Source organism: Amphiprion ocellaris, chromosome 15 (assembly GCF_022539595.1).
Source record: "Amphiprion ocellaris isolate individual 3 ecotype Okinawa chromosome 15, ASM2253959v1, whole genome shotgun sequence".
Lineage (NCBI taxonomy): Eukaryota > Metazoa > Chordata > Actinopteri > Pomacentridae > Amphiprion > Amphiprion ocellaris.
The window spans coordinates 2,157,780-2,180,912 of NC_072780.1; the positions used below are offsets into that span (position 1 = coordinate 2,157,780).

Below are 23,133 nucleotides of genomic sequence, written 5' to 3' on the forward strand. Positions count from 1 at the left end.
ATTACTATTCAGGCAGTTTGACTAAAATTGAATTTCTTGTGTGTTAGATTTGTAGAAGTTGCTGATGGGGATTTTAACAACTCAATAATGACGTGTTCTAGTCTTTAATGTGGTGGTTTATTTACAGATTCACTCTGATTCAGTGATGGAGACTCAGATACTCGCTGTTTTAACCCTCGTGTCGTCCTGTGGATCAAACTGACACGGTTTAAAGTTTGAAAATGTGGAAAAAAATACATTTTCACAGTCAAACTTCTGATGTCCACATTTTCAACACTTTTGGGAAATCTTTGAACATTTTTTGGTGGAAAAAAAGAAATGTTAAAAATGTTTCTTAAAATCATTGACAAAAAAATCAACCAAAATCCAGTGAAATTCGCTGGATTTGGTTGATTTTTATGTGAATCTTCTTAAAGAAAATATTAGAAGTTTTACTGATATATATGGAATCACTTTAGATATTTTTAGGATTTTTTCGGAAGATTTTTACTCATTTTTTGAAAATATGGATGAGAATTTTGTTGCCAAATTTTTTATTATTTTTTTTTTTTTTAAATAAATAAATAAATAAATAAAATAAAACTTAAGGAAAACTTTGAAGGAATTATTGGCATTTTCTTCCTTAAGGTTTTGCAAATTTTCAGAAATTTGAGTAATTTTTTTGGTGAATTTCTAAAAAATTTTTCAGACAAGGAAACAATATTTTTTGGTGGCTGTAAATGAGGACAACAGGAGGATTAAAGATTCTCCTATGTCTCTGATCCAAGGTGCTCATGGACCTTCAGTGGGTCTCACAGTTTTACTGGTTATTTATGTTTATCAGTTAAAAATTGCTTCCATAAAAGGCTTAAGTTTGGTTTCACTTTATACCCGTTGAGCTCCGCTGTGCAACATTTTCACAAAAGGGCAAAACTACAGAGAACTGACTTAGTTTGGTTTTGAGATGAATATCTGCATATTCACTCATTCTAAATGTAGATGAACGTGTAAATGTCACTTACTGTCATCCATGACTTCCTGTGACTTCACATCCACCAAAATCCTGAACACGACAATCAGGAAAATGTCTGATAACATTTCACATCCTCCGCTGTCGTTCAGTAACTCCACTGCTTGTCTTCTCAGGGATATTTGTACACTCTCTGAGTTTACAGTATCGAAAACACCCGATCGCTCCCAAAGCTAAACAACTGCATTTTGGAATTTGAAATTGTGTGTCTCCCTCCAATGAATTTTCACGTCAACGATTGGGATTCAACAGGAATAGGTGTGTGTTTTGTGGAGGTATACAAACTACAAATCATCTGTTCTTTCCATGTATTTTCACAGAAGCACTTTGGCTAATATATGTGACTGGCTTTATACCAATACTCTGCCTGAACCCTTTCTTCAGAAAGATATTATTTATGGTTTTGGATCAGAAAACAAAGATTATGATTTCTTGATTAATAATATCCTCATCCTCGGAATATTTTACAAACACAAATTCAAATCCATGATGGTAAATCCAAGGTTTTATGTGTTTAATGAGGAGTTTCTCTCCTTCACTAAAGCCCTTAAAAACTGAATAATAAACACGCAATAAAAAGATTAAAACTGAGAATTATGATCTGTAAAGAAAGCCCTAGCTTAATGTTTCATTCTGTTATGCTTTTTCTTTCCTTTTTCATTTCTCTTTTGTTTCATTTTCAGATTGCATTTTATATATTGTTTAAGCACTGCCTCTTCTAATGAATATGTTTAGTTTTACTGCACTGTAAGCACCTGTTCACTACAAAATTCCTTTAAGATTGTATTCCACAATGTTTTGTTAAATGAATTTGTTAATAAAAATAAATTTTAAAAGATACTGAGGAGGGACATTTTCTTTTCCTTCTTTTCTGTTTTTTGTGTTTAATGAATAAAACATATTTGTCAGATGGGTATCTGACATGTCTGGATGAGTTGTTTTTTTTAGATGAATTAGTCAAAGACAATAAAAAGCTACAACAAAAAATGAATATTAACAACTACTACTTTTTAAAAACTACATTAAAGAGCCAATTAAAACGACTAAAAGGAGAAAACTATAAAAACTTGAAGCAACACAAAGTCAACAACACGCTGAAAATAAAAAAATCAAACCTAATAAATCAGTTAATAAAAGTAAACTAAAGTAGAAGGGGGGAAAGAAACGCTCCAAGTTATAATAAATATGAAAACAAAACTAAAGCTACCGTTAATCGACATAAAAATTAATCGCCAACTATTTAGATTTTTAGGGAAGAAAAGATCTAAATTCTGACTGAGTTTCCTAAATGGGAATTTTTTTTGTTAGGTTTTCTCCAGTGACAGTAAACTGAATTTCTTTAGTTTTTGGGGAAACACTGATCAACATTTTTCAGACATTTTATATCGATTCAATCCAGAAAATAATCAGATTAATTTAAAAATGATCATTAGATGAAGCTGTGACTAAAACAACTAATGAATGTGACCATTTCCTTTCTATAATTTCCAATTCTGTCTTGAAAACCTTCAACAGATCGCTGATAAACATCTGTCAGACTTTACAACGCTGCATTATGAGCTTCACTGGCCTACCTGTTTACTCCTGCACTTTTTCTCCTTACATTAAACCTACTTATGTGCAATAACTGGTACCTCATCCTCTTGTATAAAGTCTTCTTCTTCAAAAAAATCTTCTCTGCAATTTTGCACTGTGTTTTTTCTTATTTATTCTTGTACTGCTTTCTACTGTCTCCTTAGGAGCTGCTGTATCAGTGAACCTCCCCCGCTGTGGGATCAATAAAGTTTATCTTATCTGACTTTAATTCTACTCCATCTCTTTGTTCTCACACCTGCATCCAGAACACTCCAAGGCTTATTTTAGAAATGACAAATGAAATGTCACCACCAGCAGAGATTTTTTGGTACATTGACTGTTTTTTTTTCTTTTTTTCCATTTTTTTTATTCCAAATGTGTCTATATATTGAACATCAGAGGGCGACGCCCCTCCTACAGTCACCCCACACCTCAATATCAATAATAATAATGATAACAACAGAATCATCAGAATAATGTCCATCTGTCGGCTCGGTCCTGCTGATCGGCTGAGCACTGCTGCTACCAACACACAAACATGGTGAAACGCACAACAGAACACACACTTGTATGGCTATATTTGTGAGGATGTTCATTCTGAGCCCCTTTAAATGCATCCTGAACCCTCCAACGGGCCCCTAAGGACCCAACAAACCTCAGACCGGTCCTCACAAATATACACGTACAAATACACACTCTACTGCAGTACTGACATTTCCCATCCATGAGCCCCTTCAGGCTGCTGCCTCCATTTTCTGAACCATTTCTATGCAAAATATAGAACAAAAAAAAAACAACAGAAAGCTACAGGCGCTGCTCTTCTAAACAGTGTTTCATCTGTTCCCATGACAACCAGGCGACTATAAAGCAATCACATCTGCATCTGTTAACCAGCTGTGACTCGTCAATCACCACGAAAGAGAGGAAATAAAGCGAACACAGAGCAGTACTCAGGTTGGACGCGCCGACCAGAAGGAAAGCACAATCACAAGTTTTTTTTCCTTTTCCACGTTGCCCTCGACGTTTACAGGAGAGTGTGTGGCGTGTACAGTCAGTCTGTGCTCCACCGACCGACTAAAAACATCTGGAATGCTCACCTGAAACACACACAGCTGGACTGAGGTAGCTCTTCTCCTCTGACAGGGAGTGTGGAGAATCTCTGGCTGGTTGGATTCCAAGTTTCACTAGAAGTCCCTGCTGTTTGTTTTCTGAAGATTGAGGAATGGTTGGGCTGCCTGGTGGATTATTTTTACAGAGCTGTTAATCGATATTAGCACAGGCCCTACGCTGTCATTTCCTTAGATTTCTAGATTCTGTTTTTGGAGCATGAGATCAGCGCATTGGGTTTTATGTCTGTATTAACCCTCGTGTCGTCCTGCAGGTCGAAACTCGTTTTAAAGTTTGAAAATGTGGAGAAAAAAAATTCCCAGTGAAACTTCTGATGTCCACATTTTCAACATTTTTGGGAAAGTTCTGAACATTTTTTGGTGGAAAAAAGAAATGATAAAAATGCTTAAGAACATTCACAAAAAAAAATCAAAATTCAGTGAAATTTGCTGGATTTTGGTTGGAGCTTAGAAAGAAACATGGAAGCAACTTGGCACATATAGTGACAATATACAGACACCTCTGATCACCAGTTTTGTTGTCCTACGAGTTAGTCCACATCTCTGTTTCAAAATATTGGAACTTTGGCTTGTGATAGTAGTCATGTAACAAAGTCTACTGATGTTAGAGGCTCTAAAGAGTTGGTGAAATGTTGACCAAAGACTGTATTTTTGGTAGGAAATATGGATCCATCCACATATAGACGCTTACAGGAAGTTTTAGGGGTCTTAAAACCATTCTCATTTGAAACTGTGCACATTTTCCCACAATATTTTAAATTTTAACACCTGCTGGAGCCTTTTTAAACAATTTAAATGAATTGGAATCTACTTTTTCTGTGTTGTCACAACATTTCATGTCCCTTAAAACCCTTAAAATGGTTTCCCAGATAAGATTCACCTGTCTGAAAACATTAAATTCTGCAAAAATAACTTACATGACTTAGTTTTGGGTCCTAAACAACAAATAAGTAAACTCTGAACAAAATCTGAGATGGTGTTGCGAAATATATCTTAAAATTCGCTCTGAATTGACACAAACTGACCATTTTTAGCTATTTTTACTGGAAAAACAATGCAGCAGATGCTTCCTGGTTCTTGCAGTGATCATTAAAGTTAAAATGGTTCAAACTTTTTGGAAGAAGTCAACATTTTGGTGTCTGGTGAGCTTAGATCTATCTGAAGTGTTAAAATCAGTCATTTGTCGTATTGGTGGCCATTAAACAAAGATTTGTGTTAGAATCTGCCTTATGCTAAGCTAGGCGCTACACTCTGACTCAACTTTTTACCAAAACGATGAATTATTCCTTCAAAGAACTAGAGCTGGAATTGCTGTAATTTGACTGGACTGACTGGCTGCTACGCCTAAAATATCCCAAAACTTTGACCACTTTTTTAATGTGAAAATAAACTCTTTTCTCTCCTCATTCGTTTAACTTCCAACATCTGACCCTTTATCGTTCTTTTGTTTGATGGATTTCCCGTCACACGGTAAAGAACTACCTCAGCACAGCTCTGGTTAGTCTGTGGATCCCAGCACCAGTCAGGAGTCTGTACAAACAACAACAGAGTCATGAAGAGCTACATCCTCCACAGACGTCCAGATGAGTGACAAACACCGTGAGAACTGTACAGCTGCTCTGCTACCACATCTCCTTCTGTACAAACCTGCCCCAGGATTCAGACAAACCCAGTCTGTGGGCCAAGAGCTGAGTGAAGAACCAGACCGTCCTCTACTGGTTTAATCCAAATGTTTAATGCTAACAGGTCAGAGTGGTTTGAACCACCCACCCCTGTGTGAAGGTTACTGGTACGATCCACTGGTCCAAAGTGGCTTCGACCCAGCAAACGGGTCCAAATGGTTTCCTCCGTCCACCCCTGCTGAGTCTGGTTTGGACTGATCCAAAGTTTAAACCACAGCGTCCTTCCGCTCAGTCGTGCCCCCCCAGTAAGTCCGTGGGCGGGTGTGTTGGTGTCTTGGCGGGGGGCACCGGTCTGGGCGGTGGCGCTGGTTTGTTTTTGGCCCTCCTGGGGCTCGCCGTCCCCCCGTCGCTGTCGGCTCTGTCCGTGGAGATCGGGGGAGGTGGAGGTGGGAGGCGGGGCAGCGACATGGAGCCGTGGTGGTAGTGGAGGTGATGGTGGGGGTTGTGGCGGTGCTGGTGGTGGCCCGGCGCCACCACCGAGGGGGGGATGCGGGAGCAGGAGGAGGCGGAGGAGGATGAGGATGGGGGAGGAGGCGGGGGAGGAGTGAGGGTGGCCGGCCGCAGGCTCTGAATCCGCCGACACTCCTGGCAGATCCGCACGTGGCTGCAGCTCTGCAGGAAGCTGCGCGGCGGAGCGGGTGGAGCCACCAGCGCCGACGCCGGGGGAGGCGTGCTGGTGGTGGCGTTGACTCCTAGCGGGTCCTCCAGGAGCCTCTGTGGCCCTGGGCCCAAATCGGGGCCTCCCCCGAGCCCCGCCAACCCGCCCGTCAGCGGTCCGGCGCCACTGTACAGTTTGCCGTTGCTGAGTCGCATCTCTCGGACCAGGCGGATAGGCCGGGGGCCGGCCAGGGCCAGGCGGGACGGGTGGCGGAGGATTCCTCCTCCAGCGCTGGTGAGGGGCCGCCGGCGACGAGAGCGGGAACTCTTCTTACAAGAGACGGCGTTTCGAAACTCCGTCAGCATCTCCTGACAGACGGACACCTGAGACGGACAGACAGAAAGATGTTGATGAGTCGACCTGCTCAGAGTCAGCTGGAAGAAAACACGCCTGCTGCAGAGACATAACACCATAATGCCCGGCCAGCAGCAGATGGTTCCCCCACATTAGAGCCGGGTTCTGCTCCAGGTTTTTTTCTCTGTTAAAAGGGTGTTTTCCTGCCACTGTCTCCTTAGGACTGCTCTGGGTGTTCAGGCATATGGGTTCTGTAAAGCATCTCGAGACAATTTGACTGTAATTGGCGCTATATAAATAAAATTGAATTGAATTGAATTGAATTGAATTGAATTGAATTGAATTGAATTGAATTGAATGGAATTGAACTGAATTACACGTGTCCACTAGATCCACGTTTCCTGCATGTAAACATTAGGGCTGGACCCAGATATGCTGCTGCGCCGGCTAGAAGCAGAGAAGCGCTCTTATATATATATATATATATATATATATACATTATTATATATTATATGCCTTAATGTTGCCCAGAAGATAAGGGTACAACACACATGCTTGCGCAGAATTTTTAACCCGTTTGCATTGACAGGGGGAGGATAAATATTTTCCAGGATAAGTTTAACGTTTCCAGGACATTTGACCTCTTTTCTTATTTTCCATGTTTTCAATGACTGGAAAATTGGTCAATCATTTTCCGGGTTTTCCAGGACGCATGGGAACCCTTCCAGTAAACACGCTGCATGTGAAAATCTCCCGCTTGGTGGGCGTGTCCTTGAGGCCAGTAGGTGTTCAACTCCTGTTTCCTTCTTCTCTAACTATCCTGCCTCTGATTGGACAAACGCATCGACTCGGCAGCTGTCTGCTCCTGGATTTAAAGCCGGAACCACATGGCGGCTCGGTCACAAACTTTCTCTTTTATTACGAAAACAGTTCAGCGAAAAGTATTTCTAAAAGCATCTGAGGAGAGAAATAATCTGTGCAGCAGCTGAATCTGTCCTGGTTTTAGTTCACCGACAGATAGTTTAGACGTTTCGTGATGCGGCGCGCAGGTCTGACGCATCATGAAACTTCTAAACTAGTACAAGTCAAGTCTACTTTGTGCAAATGAGCTGCGGCCCGCTCTGGGGAGATGCACTGGATTGCAGCTTGAACACGGTGCATTCCGCAGAGGTAATGAATGGGATGCGGGAAATTGCCGGATCTAGTGGACATGCAGCTTTAGAAAACATGACTGCAGCTGCTGTCCGTCACACTGCACCTCAAAACTTACATTCATTTAAATCACCCCAAAGTTCACAGTCGTGTTCCCGTAGGACAGTTTAACTACAACACAGATCAAACAAACCCACTGATGGGTTTGACAGCCATGACAAAAAAATGACACCATTTAACAACCAGGACTTGTAGAAAATGGAAAGAATCATCAGATTTACGACTTTCTGTCAGTCCTCGAACTAATCACATGACTCTCAGTTTTTTCAGGAAAAATAACCAAAATTTTGACATTTTATTAAAATTATTTTGTTCTTAATGTGTGGTTCTATGGGCAAAGAACAATAAACCCCAAAGACATCTACGGTCTGCAGAGCCACCACTTTATCTGCTATCAGTGACATCTTTAGGCCTTTGGTAGAAATGTTGATTCCATTTTGTTTTTCAATTTTTGTAGAAAAAACATTGAAAGAAATTCCACTTTTTTGTGCTTTATATCACAACTTGGACATTTTGAGGTCATTCTAGTTCTAGACAACATAGGGTTCAGAGGAGAACGGTTCATCATCCAGTTGGAGGAAATCACTGCAGATACTACAATAAGTCACCTCACTTCTCCTTTCCCTAAACTAAGAGCGTTACAAATCCAACTGTGACCTTCAGGCTCTGTAATCCAAAGATACATGAACAGTTCCTCTATGAAGATGGACTGATATGATGTAAAACACGTCAATATTGTTTATGTAGACCATTAAAAACAACAATTTACTAAAGAGGATCAGAATAAAATGGTTACAGATTGAACTGACCAATTTAAATATTCAGTTTAACCCTCCTGTTGTCCTCATTTACGGGCACCAAAAATATCGTTTCCTTGTCTGAAAAAAAATCCAAAAATTCAGCAAAAAAATTCCACAAATTTCTGAAAATTCGCAAAACCTTCAGGAAGAAAATTCTAATAATTCCTTAAAAGTTTCCTTTAGAAGTTTTATTTTAACAAAAATCCCCCAAATTTGTCAAGAAAATTCTTGCAAATATTTTCAAAAAAATAGGAAAAATCTTCCAAAAAAAATCCTAAAAATATCTAAAGTGATTCCATATATATCAATAAAACTTATATATTTTTTAAGAACATTCACATAAAAATCAACCAAAATCCAGTTAATTTCACGGATTTTGGTTGACTTTTGTGAATGTTCTTAAAGAAACATTTCTTTTTTTCTATCAAAAAATGTTCAAAAATTTCCCAAAAATGCTGAAAATGTGAACATCAGAAGTTTCATTGTGATTTTTTTTTCTCCACATTTTCAAACTTTAAAATGGGTCAATTATGACCTGCAGGACGACATGAGGGTTAAGACCTTCCAATATTCTATAAAGCACAATATCAGCTCTTCTACATGTGTGGCCTCCAGTGATGAGACACAAGCAGATTTTTCTTGCATTTTTATAGCTGCTGCGTTTTGGAGTCTGACAAGTTACTGACCAACACAAGCATCATTTTAAGTGGATCAGCACAACGACACACATGCATGTAAACAAACGCTACAACACACAATCCTGCCACCAGGTTCAGACCAGCAGTCGATGCCAGATGTGGACTTTAGGTGGCAGCAACGTGCCAAGACATGGATCCAATCAGCAGAAGATTCCTCACAAGGAAACATGAATGTAAACAATCAGAGTTGTAACATGTCTAGTGGTGGGAATTGGTCACATTTTCACTCACTGTGGCCTCATTTTTCCTCCTGAACCTCTACGGAAACAGAACAACCACGACTAGAAGTAGAGAGAACTCAGATCTGTGGTGTAATATGACACAATTATAACACCATAAAACATTTAACACCAGTTGAGTTTGGATGTCTTGGACTAATTTTAATACAAAAATTGAAAAAATCTGGAATCAACAGCATTTCTCCAAGTGTTCATAGGTGTTACCAAGTCAATATATATTAGCGGGACTTTTTGTATCATAGTCGACATTTTTGCTGTTTTCAGGTCTAAAATCAACCAAACACCACATGGCATTTCAGAGAAAAAATCTTCTAAATATTAGATATACAACTCAGCAAAATTTAATGTCCTTTCTACAGATAACAGTAAACCTGCTGACTACTTTCTATTAAAATAGTCAGAAAGCCTTGGAGTCTGGCCAGTCTTTTCTTCAGGAGGAAATGACATCATGTGGAGCAGGTCATGTGATCTGGAATTAACACACTTCCTGGAGAGGTGTTTTTGGAATGGGGAACTTAGTGGAAAGGGATTTAATTTGCTATTTTCCATATAAAATGTGAAATATTGCCATTAAAGAAATATCTGTCATGATTCTCTCAACTTAATAAAAAGAACACAATCCAAACTATTTCTGAATCAGCTCATTTTATTATTGTTTAGCTCATTAGAAGGTGGTTGGTATTAAACTGGGACTGTTATTTAGTTGACATTTTAGTGATGTTATTTTTTCTGATGAAATGGAAGTTCAGGAACCGTTGGAAAGTTTAAAACTCTGATGATTCTTTCTCTTATGTAAAGTCATATTTCATTACTTTTTGAAAGACAGGACGCCTTTCACTACCTTTCAAAACAAACTTGCGTCCCTCAAGTAGCCGAGGAATCTGTTAAAGCAGGTTTAAAGAAGTATTTCATCAGAATTATCTCCTGACGGTGTTTCTGGAGACGCTGCAGCTGAACTGTAAAGTGTCAGAATCATTTCAACGTTATTTTCATCCCAGTTCCCGCTGACAGAACGGATGAAACTCCACCGGCTTTAAACAACAACAGGAGGTTATTACTGCAGCTGCATCATGACACACAGACAGGACGATGACCTACTGAGGAGTGGTGGAGGCAGGAGGAGGACGAGGGAGGAGGAGGAGGAGGATGAAGGTTTACCTCGTCCGTCTCTGCGGTGCGGCGCGTCGACCACACAAACTCCATGATGGCCACGAACACGGCGATGATGAGGCCACAGATCAGGACCACGAAGATGCCGCCGATGTTCTCCATGCCGAGACCTGAAACACACACAGACACAGATCAATGATCAGTAATCTGATCAGCTTTAATCGATAATCTGATCAGCTTTACTCAATAATCTGATCAGTTTTAATCGATAATCTGATCAGTTTTAATCGATAATTTGATCAGCTTTAATCGATAATCTGATCAGCTTTAATCGATAATCTGATCAGCTTTAATCGATAATCTGATCAGCTTTAATCGATAATCTGATCAGTTTTAATCGATAATCTGATCAGCTTTAATCGATAATCTGATCAGCTTTAATCGATAATCTGATCAGCTTTAATCGATAATCTGATCAGTTTTAATCGATAATCTGATCAGCTTTAATCGATAATCTGATCACTTTTAATCAATCATCTGATCAGCTTTAACATGCTGTTAGCTTTTCTTTTTTTAAAATAACTTTTTACTTATTCCACATAAGTAAAACAGATGAAGATGTACAAAAAACACCGGTTTACAACCCACTCGGTTCATATCATGCTAGCTTCAGTCAGAAATACATATACCTCCTTTCTGTACAAGTCAAACTCACATATTTTACACAGATATTCTGACTTCTCCCTAATATTCTCCAGCATGGGTAAGTAAGCAACCAAAAAGCAACACATGTAAATAAAAGAAGTACATTTTAAAAAAGAAAAAGAGATATTTAGAGCTCTAGTATCGCTTGTGTTATCGGTTCCCATCTTCTCTTAAACTTTTTCGAGTTTCAGTCATAGTTTTGCTGTAATTTTTTCCATAATGAAACTATTTTTACTCGGTCTGTCCAATGCTTTATGCTGGGGGGCTTCTACCAACCGAGTGTGATCGTTTTCTTTGCTGGGTGGATGCTAGCATTGCAGTTAGCTTTGGTTTACAAACAGCTAAGCTAATCTTAGCCTCCTGTCTATCCCGGTGCACCATCACTGTGGATGTCTTCGTTCCTGAAATGTATCTGGATGATTGAGGAGGTTTACTGGAGGAGCTGTGAGCGACGACCAACAGATGGAAAATACGAACCTGGTAGAGAAGTTTTACGTAGCCGAACTTTCTTTCTGTAAGTCGGCTCGACGTCTGCCTCCCAGCGGTTGTGTGGAACCTTTGCTGGGTTCTCCTGTACCCCTACATCAGTGGTTCTCAGTTCGGAAGACAAAAAGCTTCCGCACCCCCCTAATAACTTTGTATATACGTATATATCATTGTTTCTCAAATAGTGGGGCGACTGGGAGGAAAAGGTCCGTCTACGCGGAACTAATTAGCTGAACTATGGTTTTAACGTCGGCCTGTTTTTCGCGGCGTACAACAATACTAAATTGCGCCTCGGAAGTACAGACTCGGAAGACACGGAAGAACGCATCGTTAACGTGCAGTCGGAACACCTACGTACGTGGTTACGTCACCACCTCGGCTCATCTGCTCCGATTATTCTTTACTGTGAAGAACAACAAAATGGAATCAGATAAATTAACACAGCCCTGCATATTCACATTTTCACTGTTTTATATATATATATATATATATATATATATATATATATATATATATATATATATATATATATATATATATATATATATATATATATATATACAAACTAAACAATCAATGTGACTCTAAAAACTCAACAGCTGTACAAACTCTAAGATTAAACTCTCCACAAGGATCCAAAATAAGTTGGACTTCTACATGAGAGCTTTAATTATTCATCTACTTCCTGAAAAGTTTGGTCAATAAAAAAGAGAAAAACTAATATTTTCAGCTGAACTAAAGACAGACTTTGTGATTTTTCTGCTCACATGTTGTGTTGTTGTAAACTTCCTCTTTCAAATAAACAGCCTCCTAACCCCCTGGAAACCAGCGTTTGTCCTTTTTTTGTGTTGCTCCTCGGCGACCCTAGACAGCCGGGTTCTAATGTTTTTGGAGCAACACACCATACCAGGCCCGGAGTGGCTAATCGGGAGGACCGGGACAATTCCCGGTGGGCCAGTCTGATGTTTGGGCCGCAAGGGCCGGTGTGAATTTTTTGTTTATTTATTTTTTGGACCGGTGTTCAGTCATGGCACTGGGCTGATCACGTATGCTGCTATAGCTGTCCCTGGGCCGCCTCCACTGGCAGCTCTTTTTTTTTCTCTTTTTTGCAGGCGCATCCCGACGTAACACGTCCGTGCACACGCTCACAGGTGTTTGAAAGATGGAAAATAGAACGAGCAAGGGCGGTGCGAAGAAGGCAAGAATTAAAAATACGAAAGCTCTGGAAACACATGCAGCTAAATGTACTGAAATTGTAGACTTTTTCGCTAAAACGAGCTCACGGTTTGAAACGTCAAATGAGGACGATGAAGCGGGTAGTGATGGTGAAATCGAAGCTTCATGAAGCAATGAACCAATGACACAACTGCTTCAAGAATGACTCACTGCTTCGAAGCATTTCACACTACAAGAGCGACACCTGCTGGCTCTATGTCAGAACTGCATCTAAGTGGAAAGAAATGAAAAAGCCTCAGGACTGCTTGTCTCACACTGCTTTGTACTTGCAATAAATGTTTTAAAACGGAATATATGTTTGTTTGCATGCATGTATATGTGTTTTTGTATATAAACATATATATTTAAATGTGTGTGTGTGTGTGTGTGTGTGTGCGTGTGTGTGTGTGTGTGTGTGTGTGTGTGTGTGTGTGTGTGTGTGTGTGTGTATAGATATACATACCTATGGTGTGTATAGAGGGGACAGGACAGTGCTTGTGCTATTTTGTGTGGGACACAAGTATTATGTGATGTGGAAGTGAATGGCAGTGCTTCTGCAGCTTTGCCATTGTGGCAGTATAAATGGGGTGTAAACCAGGGAGTGCATGGTTTCTGTCTGTTTCTTTTGTGGATGACTACCTCTCCAGCTTTGGAGAAGACCCGCTCACATGGCACAGATGTTGCTGGCATGAGGAGATATTTTCTGGCCATCCTGAAGAGGTTTGGATACAGTTTGACGTGATGCCCAGTAGGTGAGCGGGTCTTCTCCTCTGGACAGGTAGGGCTCAGATAGACACCTTGCACTCTCACAACTCACAACACACTCTTTCAACCACTCAAACTACTCTCTATGTACCTATCTATAACCTATTCTACTATATATGTAGTGTGTTTCTATGAATGAATGAATGTGTGTTGTGTATGTGTGAATCTATGTGTATGTATCCATGAGTGTTATTTAGTGTATGAAATGTAACTAAATCTATCTAAACTTAATTCTACCTAAATGTGTTCTCTCTCTGACAAAAGTACCAGCTTAATCTCCTCCCAAAAACCCACAGTTTGAGGAGTGAATCAGACCCTTTTCAGACCTGGACAGATTGAAATGTCCAACCCCTTCATAATTCCCGCAAAACACCGCCATATACAGTCTATGAGCACCGCAACACACGCTGTGACGTAACGAGGCCTCGCTCTCGGTAGTCACGTGATTGTTGGGCATGCCGAAGCAGGGATCCAGACACTGTCTCGGAACACTTCCTCTCCAAAAGCTCGGCACTGTCCAGCAAACTGGCTCCAGCGTAACATCAGTAGAAACAGGTACGACAAGATGTTGAACTTTTCCTGCAAACCACCGTTCAAGTTAATGATCAAGTCAATGAACTGTGTGGCGTTGTGGCAAATAACATTATAGAATTTACATAGTAGCATGATGATAAATGGGAAACTTTGTCTTGTCGCCTCTCAGTGTCCCGGTTCCCTGATGAGAGACGCAGAGCAGCTGCTGCACCGACTCAGCTGCATCTCATTCTGTCATCAGCACAGTATATAGACGGGCCCCACATGGCTCATTGTTGCTGCCTCCAGACAGACACCACCAGAGGTCCTCCTGTAGAGGACCTGGATCCCCCGGTAGAGGACCTGGATCCCCCGGCAGAGGACCTGGATCCCCCGGTAGAGGACCTGGATCCCCCGGTAGAGGACCTGGATCCCCCGGCAGAGGACCTGGATCCCCCAGTAGAGGACCTGGATCCCCCAGTAGAGGACGTGGATCCCCCGGCAGAGGACATGGATCCCCCGGTAGAGGACCTGGATCCCCCCAGCAAACCTCCGGTTGAGGTTCTTGCTAGCCGTCCTTCAGAAGAGGACAGGACCCCCCCGCCTCCTCCTCGGACCAGCTCCGTTCCCGGCCCTCCCCAGGAGCCGCCGACGCACGCAGCCGCACGGCTCGAGGACGCGACCGCCGGACTGCCGGACTTCCAGGAGCCCGACTGCCTCCCTGTTCTGCAGCCAGGAACGGTGTCGTTCCTGGCTGCAGCTGCCGTGATCCCCCAGGTGCAGAGTGCCGGCGTGCGCCTCCCCCGTTAGTGAGTTCTGGTCTAAGTTGACATATTCGTTAGTTTGTAGACTCTGACAATAAAGCCTTGCTTGGTTTAAATCTGCCAGCTGTCTGCTCTGTCGTTCTCACTTTGGGTTCACGTTTTCCCTGCCACGTAACACTCAGTCAGAAGAAATCTTTTTTTTTTTTTATTATTTATTTTTTAAAATGTGATTTAATGTCAGAAGCACAGCCAGGAGCCAGTAGTGATGAGGGGATTACTGCTGTCGGTATGGAAATAACAGGTGAGCTGCTGTAACAGAATGTGTGAACAAGCAAGCATTAGTTCCAATATAACCATTTTCTATGCTCAAAAGTAGCAGTGATCCATTTTATTTTTCTAATCATTAAAACTAAGTAAATACACAAAGCCCACAATTGAATGCGAATAGAATGAAAGTAATATAAAATAAGCCTGCATATTTAGCTACTGAAAATATCTTAATTTCCTTAAGTCTAAATGTGTGTACAGATTATTATTTTTTATTGCGATACAGATGCAGGTGAGTCTAGAGAAACTGGAGGAAGTGTGAAAGGAGAGCAGAGTCTCTCAGGGACTGATTCCAGCAGCAGAACCTGAACCACAAGTTAGGAAGGAGACGGATGAAGATGAGTCGGTTGATATTTTGATTTCTTTGCTCGCCCTCAGTCACAGGATGTACATTCATACATTCTGATGTTGTAAAGAATAGTGTTGGAGATTTGCTCTTTAACTCATATTCTCATCATGTTTATGAAATCTAAGTTGTGACTGAACAGTTTCCTTGCAGAGGAAAAAGAGATGATGGTGTTATTTTTTAAATTGAAAATGAAATATTTTTATTTATTTTTTAATTCATTTTTAAGATATGGATGTCTGCGAACACTTATTTGAACAGAATATAGAGTCTGATATTATTGAAAAGGATGTGTTGTAAAGAATAATGTTGGAGATGTGCACTTATGTTGAAATAAATCCACATTGTGAAGCAACCCTTACTGCACCGAATTGGAACTATTTTAGAAAAATGCACTGAATTACAAGGCTTTACAGAACAATGCGCTATTGTAGACTTAATATGTGAGGTTATAATTACATGATTTTAATAATAATAGGTCATGATCTAAAGTGGGCCGGTCTGAGGCATGAAACTCCAGGGCTGAAAATGAGTCCCACTCCGTCCCTGCACCATACTATGATGTTTTTACAATGATGGTTCTACTATGGAACCAGTTTGACATGTTCAGGTGTTCTTTGTGTGAAAACTCAGAGATTTCAGGGATCAGAAGGTGGTTTTCAACTTTCTTTGTTAACTTTCTGCTTCAACTTTAAACTAAATTTCCTTGACTAAGCCAGCCCTCTGGACTTCCAGGAAGCTGTGTTCCTATTGGCTGTCCAGGTGGCTGTGTTCCTATTGGCTGTCCAGGTGGCTGTGTTCCTATTGGCTGTCCAGGTGGCTGCTTGGTGTTATCAGGAACACCTGAGCAGCTCAGTGTCTTCCTGCTTTATTTAGCTGCAGACAAACATTTCCTCTGTTTCTCTTCACCACTGAACTGGGTTTGGTTCCGTTGCTTTAGTGTGTTCTTTAGGCGTTGGCTTGCAGCTTCCAGCAGTAAAATCGTCTTTAATGTGTTTCTTGGTGCGTTTTAGGGCTTTGTACTGGATAGTTGTCTTGGTAAATGTGGTTCTTTAGCCACAGTTAGCACATGGTGCTAATGTGTGCAGTGATTAGTGGATTTGGTGCAGCTGTGTCTTTATCTTGGCTGTAGTGAGTCTTTAGAGGTTTCTGGTCAGACACATTCTGTATTCTTGTTTGAGAACCAACGTTGGTTGTCCAGAAGGTAAGAGTTCCTGTCCTGATTCTCTGTTCTCAGAGGTTCTCTGGTAGGCTGCAGGAGACTTTAGCGTTTGGGTTGTGCTAGTTTGGTTTTTGTATGGTTTCATTTGGACGACTATCTTGAGGCCCCTCCATGTGGTTTAGTGAGGTTTTCTGGAACAGTTCTACAAAGCAACCTGCAGCAGAAGAGACTTTGAGAGTTTTTAGGAAGTTCTGGAGACCAGACTTTAGAGCAGCAGAAACATTTGTCAGCAGTTTGAGCAGGAGAAGGTGAGCTTCAGAGTAGAAATGAGATGGAAATGTTCTTGACCCATGTGGTGAGGTCCTGTACCAAGAGATTGAGCAGGTTGTGAAGAGTCTGTAGTTCTTTGGTCTGAAAGCACAAGAAGAGTCGACTCATTAAAGGAGAAAACAGGAGATATTGTTGGTTCTTCTGTCGCTCTGCAGTTTCCTTAGACTGAATATCAAGTTTATATTTTAAATGATTTCCCATGTGAGCCCAAGAAGACTTCAATAAACTCCCTCCATCCCCTGGACACAACAGATTTTATTGCCATGTTAAATCTTTTTTTTTTTTTTTTTTTAATATGTTTTTGAGTTTTAATCATAGTTTCAGCAGTTTTTTCTCTTTGCTTGTTTAGTTTTGTCATCTGTGTAAAAGGTGCTAAACAAATAAAGTTGAAATGATAAATTGAATAATTGACTAACTCATGATTGTGACAACAGAAGTATTTTCATTGTGATTTATGGGTTTGTTTCATTTTTAAGGTTGGGGTCAAAATCTTGAAAGAAAAAAAGATTAAAGAAATAGACTACATTTAAAAAAAAGCAATTAAATCAAAGGATAAAAGCATTTAATACAATAAAACTTTTAAAAAGAAAAGTAAACAAATACAATTAAATTACATTAAACAGACAAAATATTTAAATAGATAATTAAACAGAAGATACAAAGCATGTAATTATGAAATTAAACAAAATTTTTTAAACAAAAATATTAAACATTAAAAGAGGAAATATTTTTTAGATAATTAAACATTTAACAAATACAATTAAACAAGAATATTAAACATTTAAAAAATACAAAACACTTAATTAGATTATTAAACCTTTAAAAAGACAAAACATTTAATTAAAAAATTAAATGTTTAATTAGAAAATTAAATCTTAAAGACAATAAAACTTTAAATAGGAATTAAACAGAAAATACAATGAAGCATTTCAAAAGAAAATTAAACATTAAAAGGTGGTAAAACATTGAAAAAAAAACCTTAAAGCTTTAATCAAAAAATTAAACACGGGGAAAGAAATGGAAATTTTTCAAACAAGCTGATAAAACATTTGAAAAAACAACAATGAAACATTAAAAAGACAAAACATTTGGAAATCAAATCAGACATTAGAAAAGAATAAAAGGTGAGAAAAGAGCAAAACTAAATATTTAAGAAGAATCAAACTAAAGACACAACATTTGAAAAGACACCAGTTAAACTTTAGAAGATCAAATTTAACAGAAGAGACAATAAAATGATGAAAAAGAACAAAAACAGATAAAAGTCTTAAAGTGTTTTCTAGTCTGACATGAAAACATCAAGTTGTTTCTTCAAACATTTCCTCTTTCTATGTTCTTGGTTTGACTGTGGACAGATTTACTAAGTGCTCATTTCAGAAAACTGCTTTCCAGATAAAGTCTGCTAGTAGTTGAAGGCATCCATCAAACTAATGTTACCTTCTGATCTCCACAAACTTTACTGTTCAGTGAAGAGAATCAAAGTTTGTTGAGTATTTCTAAAGAACCCACAGGTGAAGGTCTGAGAAGAACTCAGATCGATGGTCTAAATGTGAAATCAAGACTCATGGTCACAAGTTTTAAGGCTTCTGTTAACCAGAAAGTTCAAACTAACAGAGAAGTACTGAGAAACTTTTAAAACTTCAGTCCTCAGACTGTCTGAAGGTTCAAACTAACAGAGAAGTACTGAGAAACTTTTAAGATTTCAGTCCTCAGACTGTCTGAAGGTTCAAATTAACAGAGAAGTACTCAGGAACTTAGAAGATATCAGTCCTTGGACTGTCTGAAGGTTCAAACTAACAGAGAACTACTCAGGAACTTAGAAGATATCAGTCCTTGGACTGTCTGAAGGTTCAAACTAACAGAGATCTACTGTGGGACTTAGAAAATATCAGCCCTCAGACTGTGTGAAAGCTCAGGTCCTGAGGACTCGGGAGGTGTGGAGGCTTTGGAAAGTCTTGGAACTGAGGGTTCCACCCTCCAGCACAAAGGCTGAAGCCCAACCTCCTGAGAAAAACGGTCGAGTCAAGACCCAAGTTAAAAAAAAAACTCGAAAACGACAAAAAATAGATGATAAATGCGCAAAAAAAAGAAGAATTAGTATCTGAGCGAGTAGCTCAGGGGGATAAGAAGAGGACTACCAAGTGGAAGGTCGCAGGTTCAAGACCCACCACCGGCATTTTCTTTCTTTGTCTTTGTCAGGATTTTGATAAAACTTTAAGAAGTGTCTGGTCTTGAACCAGCGACCTGCAGCTCCATAGGCAAATCCTTAACTCACTGAGCTACAGATCAGATACAAAGAACTAATTTCGTCGTCCCTTTGGCATCGTAGTTCCTGAAGTGACCACATGGGTGGAGCCAAGGCGGAGTCTGGGTGGAGTCAGGGCGGAGAGTAGGCGGGGAGGTGGGGGGAGTGTGGGGGGGGAGTCCGCCACCCACCTCCCCGCCTACTCTCCGCCCTGACTCCACCCAGACTCCCCCACCGCCCACCACACCTTCCCCCGCCCGACGAGTTCTTCGAGTCTCCACGAGTTCTTCGAGTCTCGACAGGTTTTCCCGAGTTTCTGGAGTTTCCACCAGGTCGGAGGCAGAACAAGTTGTCATGAAGAGGTATTGAAGTCGGCCAGGATGGATTGACTTTTTACGGCGACTAGAAGGAAGACCACTAGAAGAGCAGGTCTTTAACCACCATCCAGAAAATCCATGGAGTCGCTCCAGAGAAATGAAGGGAGGTCAACTTTTATCAACCTCGATCCACATGTTCAACTTGATATCTTTGAGATTTTTAGCACCACAAACCTTTAGTATCACACTTTATTATCATTTATTAGGACTTTAATGGAATCCACCAGCAGATTTAGTTTTTGTTGACAAACTTTATTCTTGTCGTCGTGGGACTGCAGTATTTAAAACTCTTCCTTCTATTTGACCTCATGTTTATTAGTTTTAGTGGAGAAACTTATTTTAATTGTCCATTAGTGTCTTAAAAACCAAATAATAAATTGGATTAGTCAAGGGCTTTAAATTTCTTACTTTGTCATATTTAAAATATGACAAAAAATATAAAAAATAAAGTGTCTTGAGACAATTTGACCTGTAATTGGTGTTATATAAATAAAATTGAATTAAAATTGTACGTATCTTGTAATGGAGTATTTCAGCCATATATGTTAGAAAACACATTTTCTTTGTCCATTAATCTGTTGATTGTTTTCTCCACTAATTCTAGATCATCCATCTGAGTTCTTCTCAGACCTTCACTTGTGGGTTTTTTAGAAATCCTCAACAAACTTTGATTCTCTTCACTGTACAGTAAAGTTTGTGGAGATTAGAAGCTAACATTAGTTTGATCAATGCCTTCAACTACTAATAGACTTTATCTGGAAAGCAGTTTTCTGAAATGAGTTCTTAGTAAATCTGTCCACAATCAAACCAAGAACATAGAAAGAGGAAATGTTTGAAGAAACAACTTGATGTTTTCATTTCAGACTAGAAAACGCATTAAGACCTTTATCTGTTTTTGCTCTTTTTCATCGTTTTATTGTCTCTTCTGTTAAATTTGATCTTCTAAAGTCTAACTGGTGTCTTTTCAAATGTTTTGTCTTTAGTTTGATTCTTCTTAAATGTTTAGTTTTGCTCTTTTCTCACGTTTTATTCTTTTCTAATATCTGATTTGATTTCCAAATGTTTTGTCTTTTTAATGGTTAATTGTTGTTTTTTCAAATGTTTTATCGGCTTGTTTGAAAAATTTCCTTTTCTTTCCCAATGTTTAATTTTTCCATTAAATCTTTTTTCTTTTTAAATGTTTTACCACCTTTTAATGTTTAATTTTATTTTGAAATGCTTCATTGTATTTTGTTTACTTCCTATTTGAAGTTTTATTGTCTTTAAGATTTAATTTTCTAATTAAACATTTAATTTTTTAATGAAATGTTTTGTCTTTTTAAAGGTTTAATAATCTAATTGTTTTGTATTTTTTAAAAATGTTTAATATTCTTGTTTAATTGTATTTTTTAAATGTTTAATTATCTAAAAATATTTCCTCTTTTAATGTTTAATATTTTTGTTTAAAAAATTTTGCTCAATTTCATAATTACATGCTTTGTATCTTCTGTTTAATTATCTAATTAAATATTTAGTTTGTTTACTTTTCGTTTTAAAAGTTTTATTGTATTAAATGCTTTAATCCTTTGATTTAATTGCTTTTTTTAAAATGTAGTCTATTTCTTTAAATTTTTTTCTGTCAGGATTTTAACCCCATCCTTAAAAACGAAACAAACCCTTAAATCATAATGAAAATACTTCTGTTGTCACAATCATGAGTTAGTCAATTATTCAGTTTATCAATTCAACTTTATTTGTTTAGCACCTTTTACACAGATGACAAAACTAAACAAGCAAAGAGAAAAAACTGCTAAAACTATAATTAAAACTCAAAAACATATTAAAAAAAAAAAAAAAAAAGATTTAACATGGTAATAAAATCTGTTGTGTCCAGGGGATGGAGGGAGTTTACTGAAGTCTTCTTGGGCTCACATGGGAAATCATTTAAAATATAAACTTGATATTCAGTCTAAGGAAACTGCAGAGCGACAGAAGAACCAACAATATCTCCTGTTTTCTCCTTTAATGAATCGACTCTTATTGTGCTTTCAGACCAAAGAACTACAGACTCTTCACAACCTGCTCAAACTCTTGGTACAGGACCTCACCACACGGGTCAAGAACGTTTCCTTCTCATTTCTACTCTGAAGCTCACCTTCTCCTGCTCAAACTGCTGACAAATGTTTCTGCTGCTTTAAAGTCTGGTCTCCAGAACTTCCTAAAAACTCTCAAAGTCTCTTCTGCTGCAGGTTGCTTTGTAGAACTGTTCCAGAAAACCTCACTAAACCACATGGAGGGGCCTCAAGATAGTCGTCCAAATGAAACCATACAAAAACCAAACTAGCACAACCCAAACGCTAAAGTTTCCTGCAGCCTACCAGAGAACCTCTGAGAACAGAGAATCGGGACAGGAACTCTTACCTTCTGGACAACCAACCTTGGTTCTCAAACAGGAATACAGAATGTGTCTGACCAAAAACCTCTAAAGACTCACTACAGCCAAGATAAAGACACAACTCACCTGCAACAAACCCACTAATCACTGCACACATTAGCACCATGTGCTAACTGTGGCTAAAGAACCTCATTTACCAAGACAACTATCCAGTACAAAGCCCTAAAACACACCAAGAAACACATTAAAGACGATTTTACTGCTGGAAGCTGCAAGCCAACGCCTAAAGAACACACTAAAGCAACGGAACCAAACCCAGTTCAGTGGTGAACAGAAACAGAGGAAATGTTTGAATGTAGCTAAATAAAGCAGGAAGACACTGAGCTGCTCAGGTGTTCCTGATAACACCAAGCAGCCACCTGGACAGCCAATAGGAACACAGCTTACTGGAAGTCCAGAGGGCTGGCTTAGTCAAGGAAATTTAGTTTAAAGTTGAAGCAGAAAGTTAACAAAGAAAGTTGAAAACCACCTTCTGATCCCTGAAATCTCTGAGTTTTCACACAAAGAACACCTGAACATGTCAAACTGGTTCCATAGTAGAACCATCATTGTAAAAACATCATAGTATGGTGCAGGGACGGAGTGGGACTCATTTTCAGCCCTGGAGTTTCATGCCTCAGACCGGCCCACTTTAGATCATGACCTATTATTATTAAAATCATGTAATTATAACCTCACATATTAAGTCTACAATAGCGCATTGTTCTGTAAAGCCTTGTAATTCAGTGCATTTTTCTAAAATAGTTCCAATTCGGTGCAGTAAGGGTTGCTTCACAATGTGGATTTATTTCAACATAAGTGCACATCTCCAACATTATTCTTTACAACACATCCTTTTCAATAATATCAGACTCTATATTCTGTTCAAATAAGTGTTCACAGACATCCATATCTTAAAAATGAATTAAAAAATAAATAAAAATATTTCATTTTCAATTTAAAAAATAACACTATCATCTCTTTTTCCTCTGCAAGGAAACTGTTCAGTCACAACTTAGACTTCATAAACGTGATGAGAACATGAGTTAAAGAGCAAATCTCCAACACTATTCTTTACAAC

At 39.1% G+C, this 23,133-nt stretch overlaps 2 protein-coding genes across 3 annotated transcripts in view; one reads left to right on the forward strand and one right to left on the reverse strand.

Annotated features, from left to right (window-relative positions):
* Positions 1–5,424: 5,424 nt before the first annotated feature.
* LOC111567355 (glutamate receptor ionotropic, kainate 5-like) overlaps positions 5,425–23,133 on the reverse strand; it is a 320,960-nt gene continuing 303,251 nt past the window's right edge. Inside the window, exons 20-21 of one of the 2 annotated variants that reach the window (XM_055018245.1) lie at positions 10,393–10,574; positions 5,425–6,374 (exon numbers count right to left, since the gene is read on the reverse strand). In XM_055018245.1, the coding sequence (XP_054874220.1) occupies positions 5,622–6,374; positions 10,393–10,574 (935 nt within the window). In that variant the 3' untranslated portion in view covers positions 5,425–5,621. The remainder of the gene's footprint in view (positions 6,375–10,392; positions 10,575–23,133) is intronic. The other variant, XM_055018246.1, reaches the window with a different exon arrangement.
* LOC111583192 (zinc finger protein 358-like) lies at positions 13,826–14,972 on the forward strand. Its single transcript, XM_035958097.2, has 2 exons — positions 13,826–14,130; positions 14,279–14,972. The coding sequence occupies exons 1-2, from the start codon at positions 14,031–14,033 to the stop codon at positions 14,896–14,898; spliced, it is 720 nt and encodes a 239-aa protein (XP_035813990.2). The 5' UTR covers positions 13,826–14,030; the 3' UTR covers positions 14,899–14,972.

What these genes read in the sequence shown, in the direction of transcription:
- LOC111583192 (XM_035958097.2), top strand. Translation starts at nt 14,031, where the DNA reads ATGCCGAAGCAGGGATCCAGACACTGTCTCGGAACACTTCCTCTCCAA. An exon ending in CGTAACATCAGTAGAAACAG is followed by an intron (nt 14,131 to 14,278) that starts GTACGACAAGAT and finishes GTCGCCTCTCAG; the next exon opens with TGTCCCGGTTCCCTGATGAG.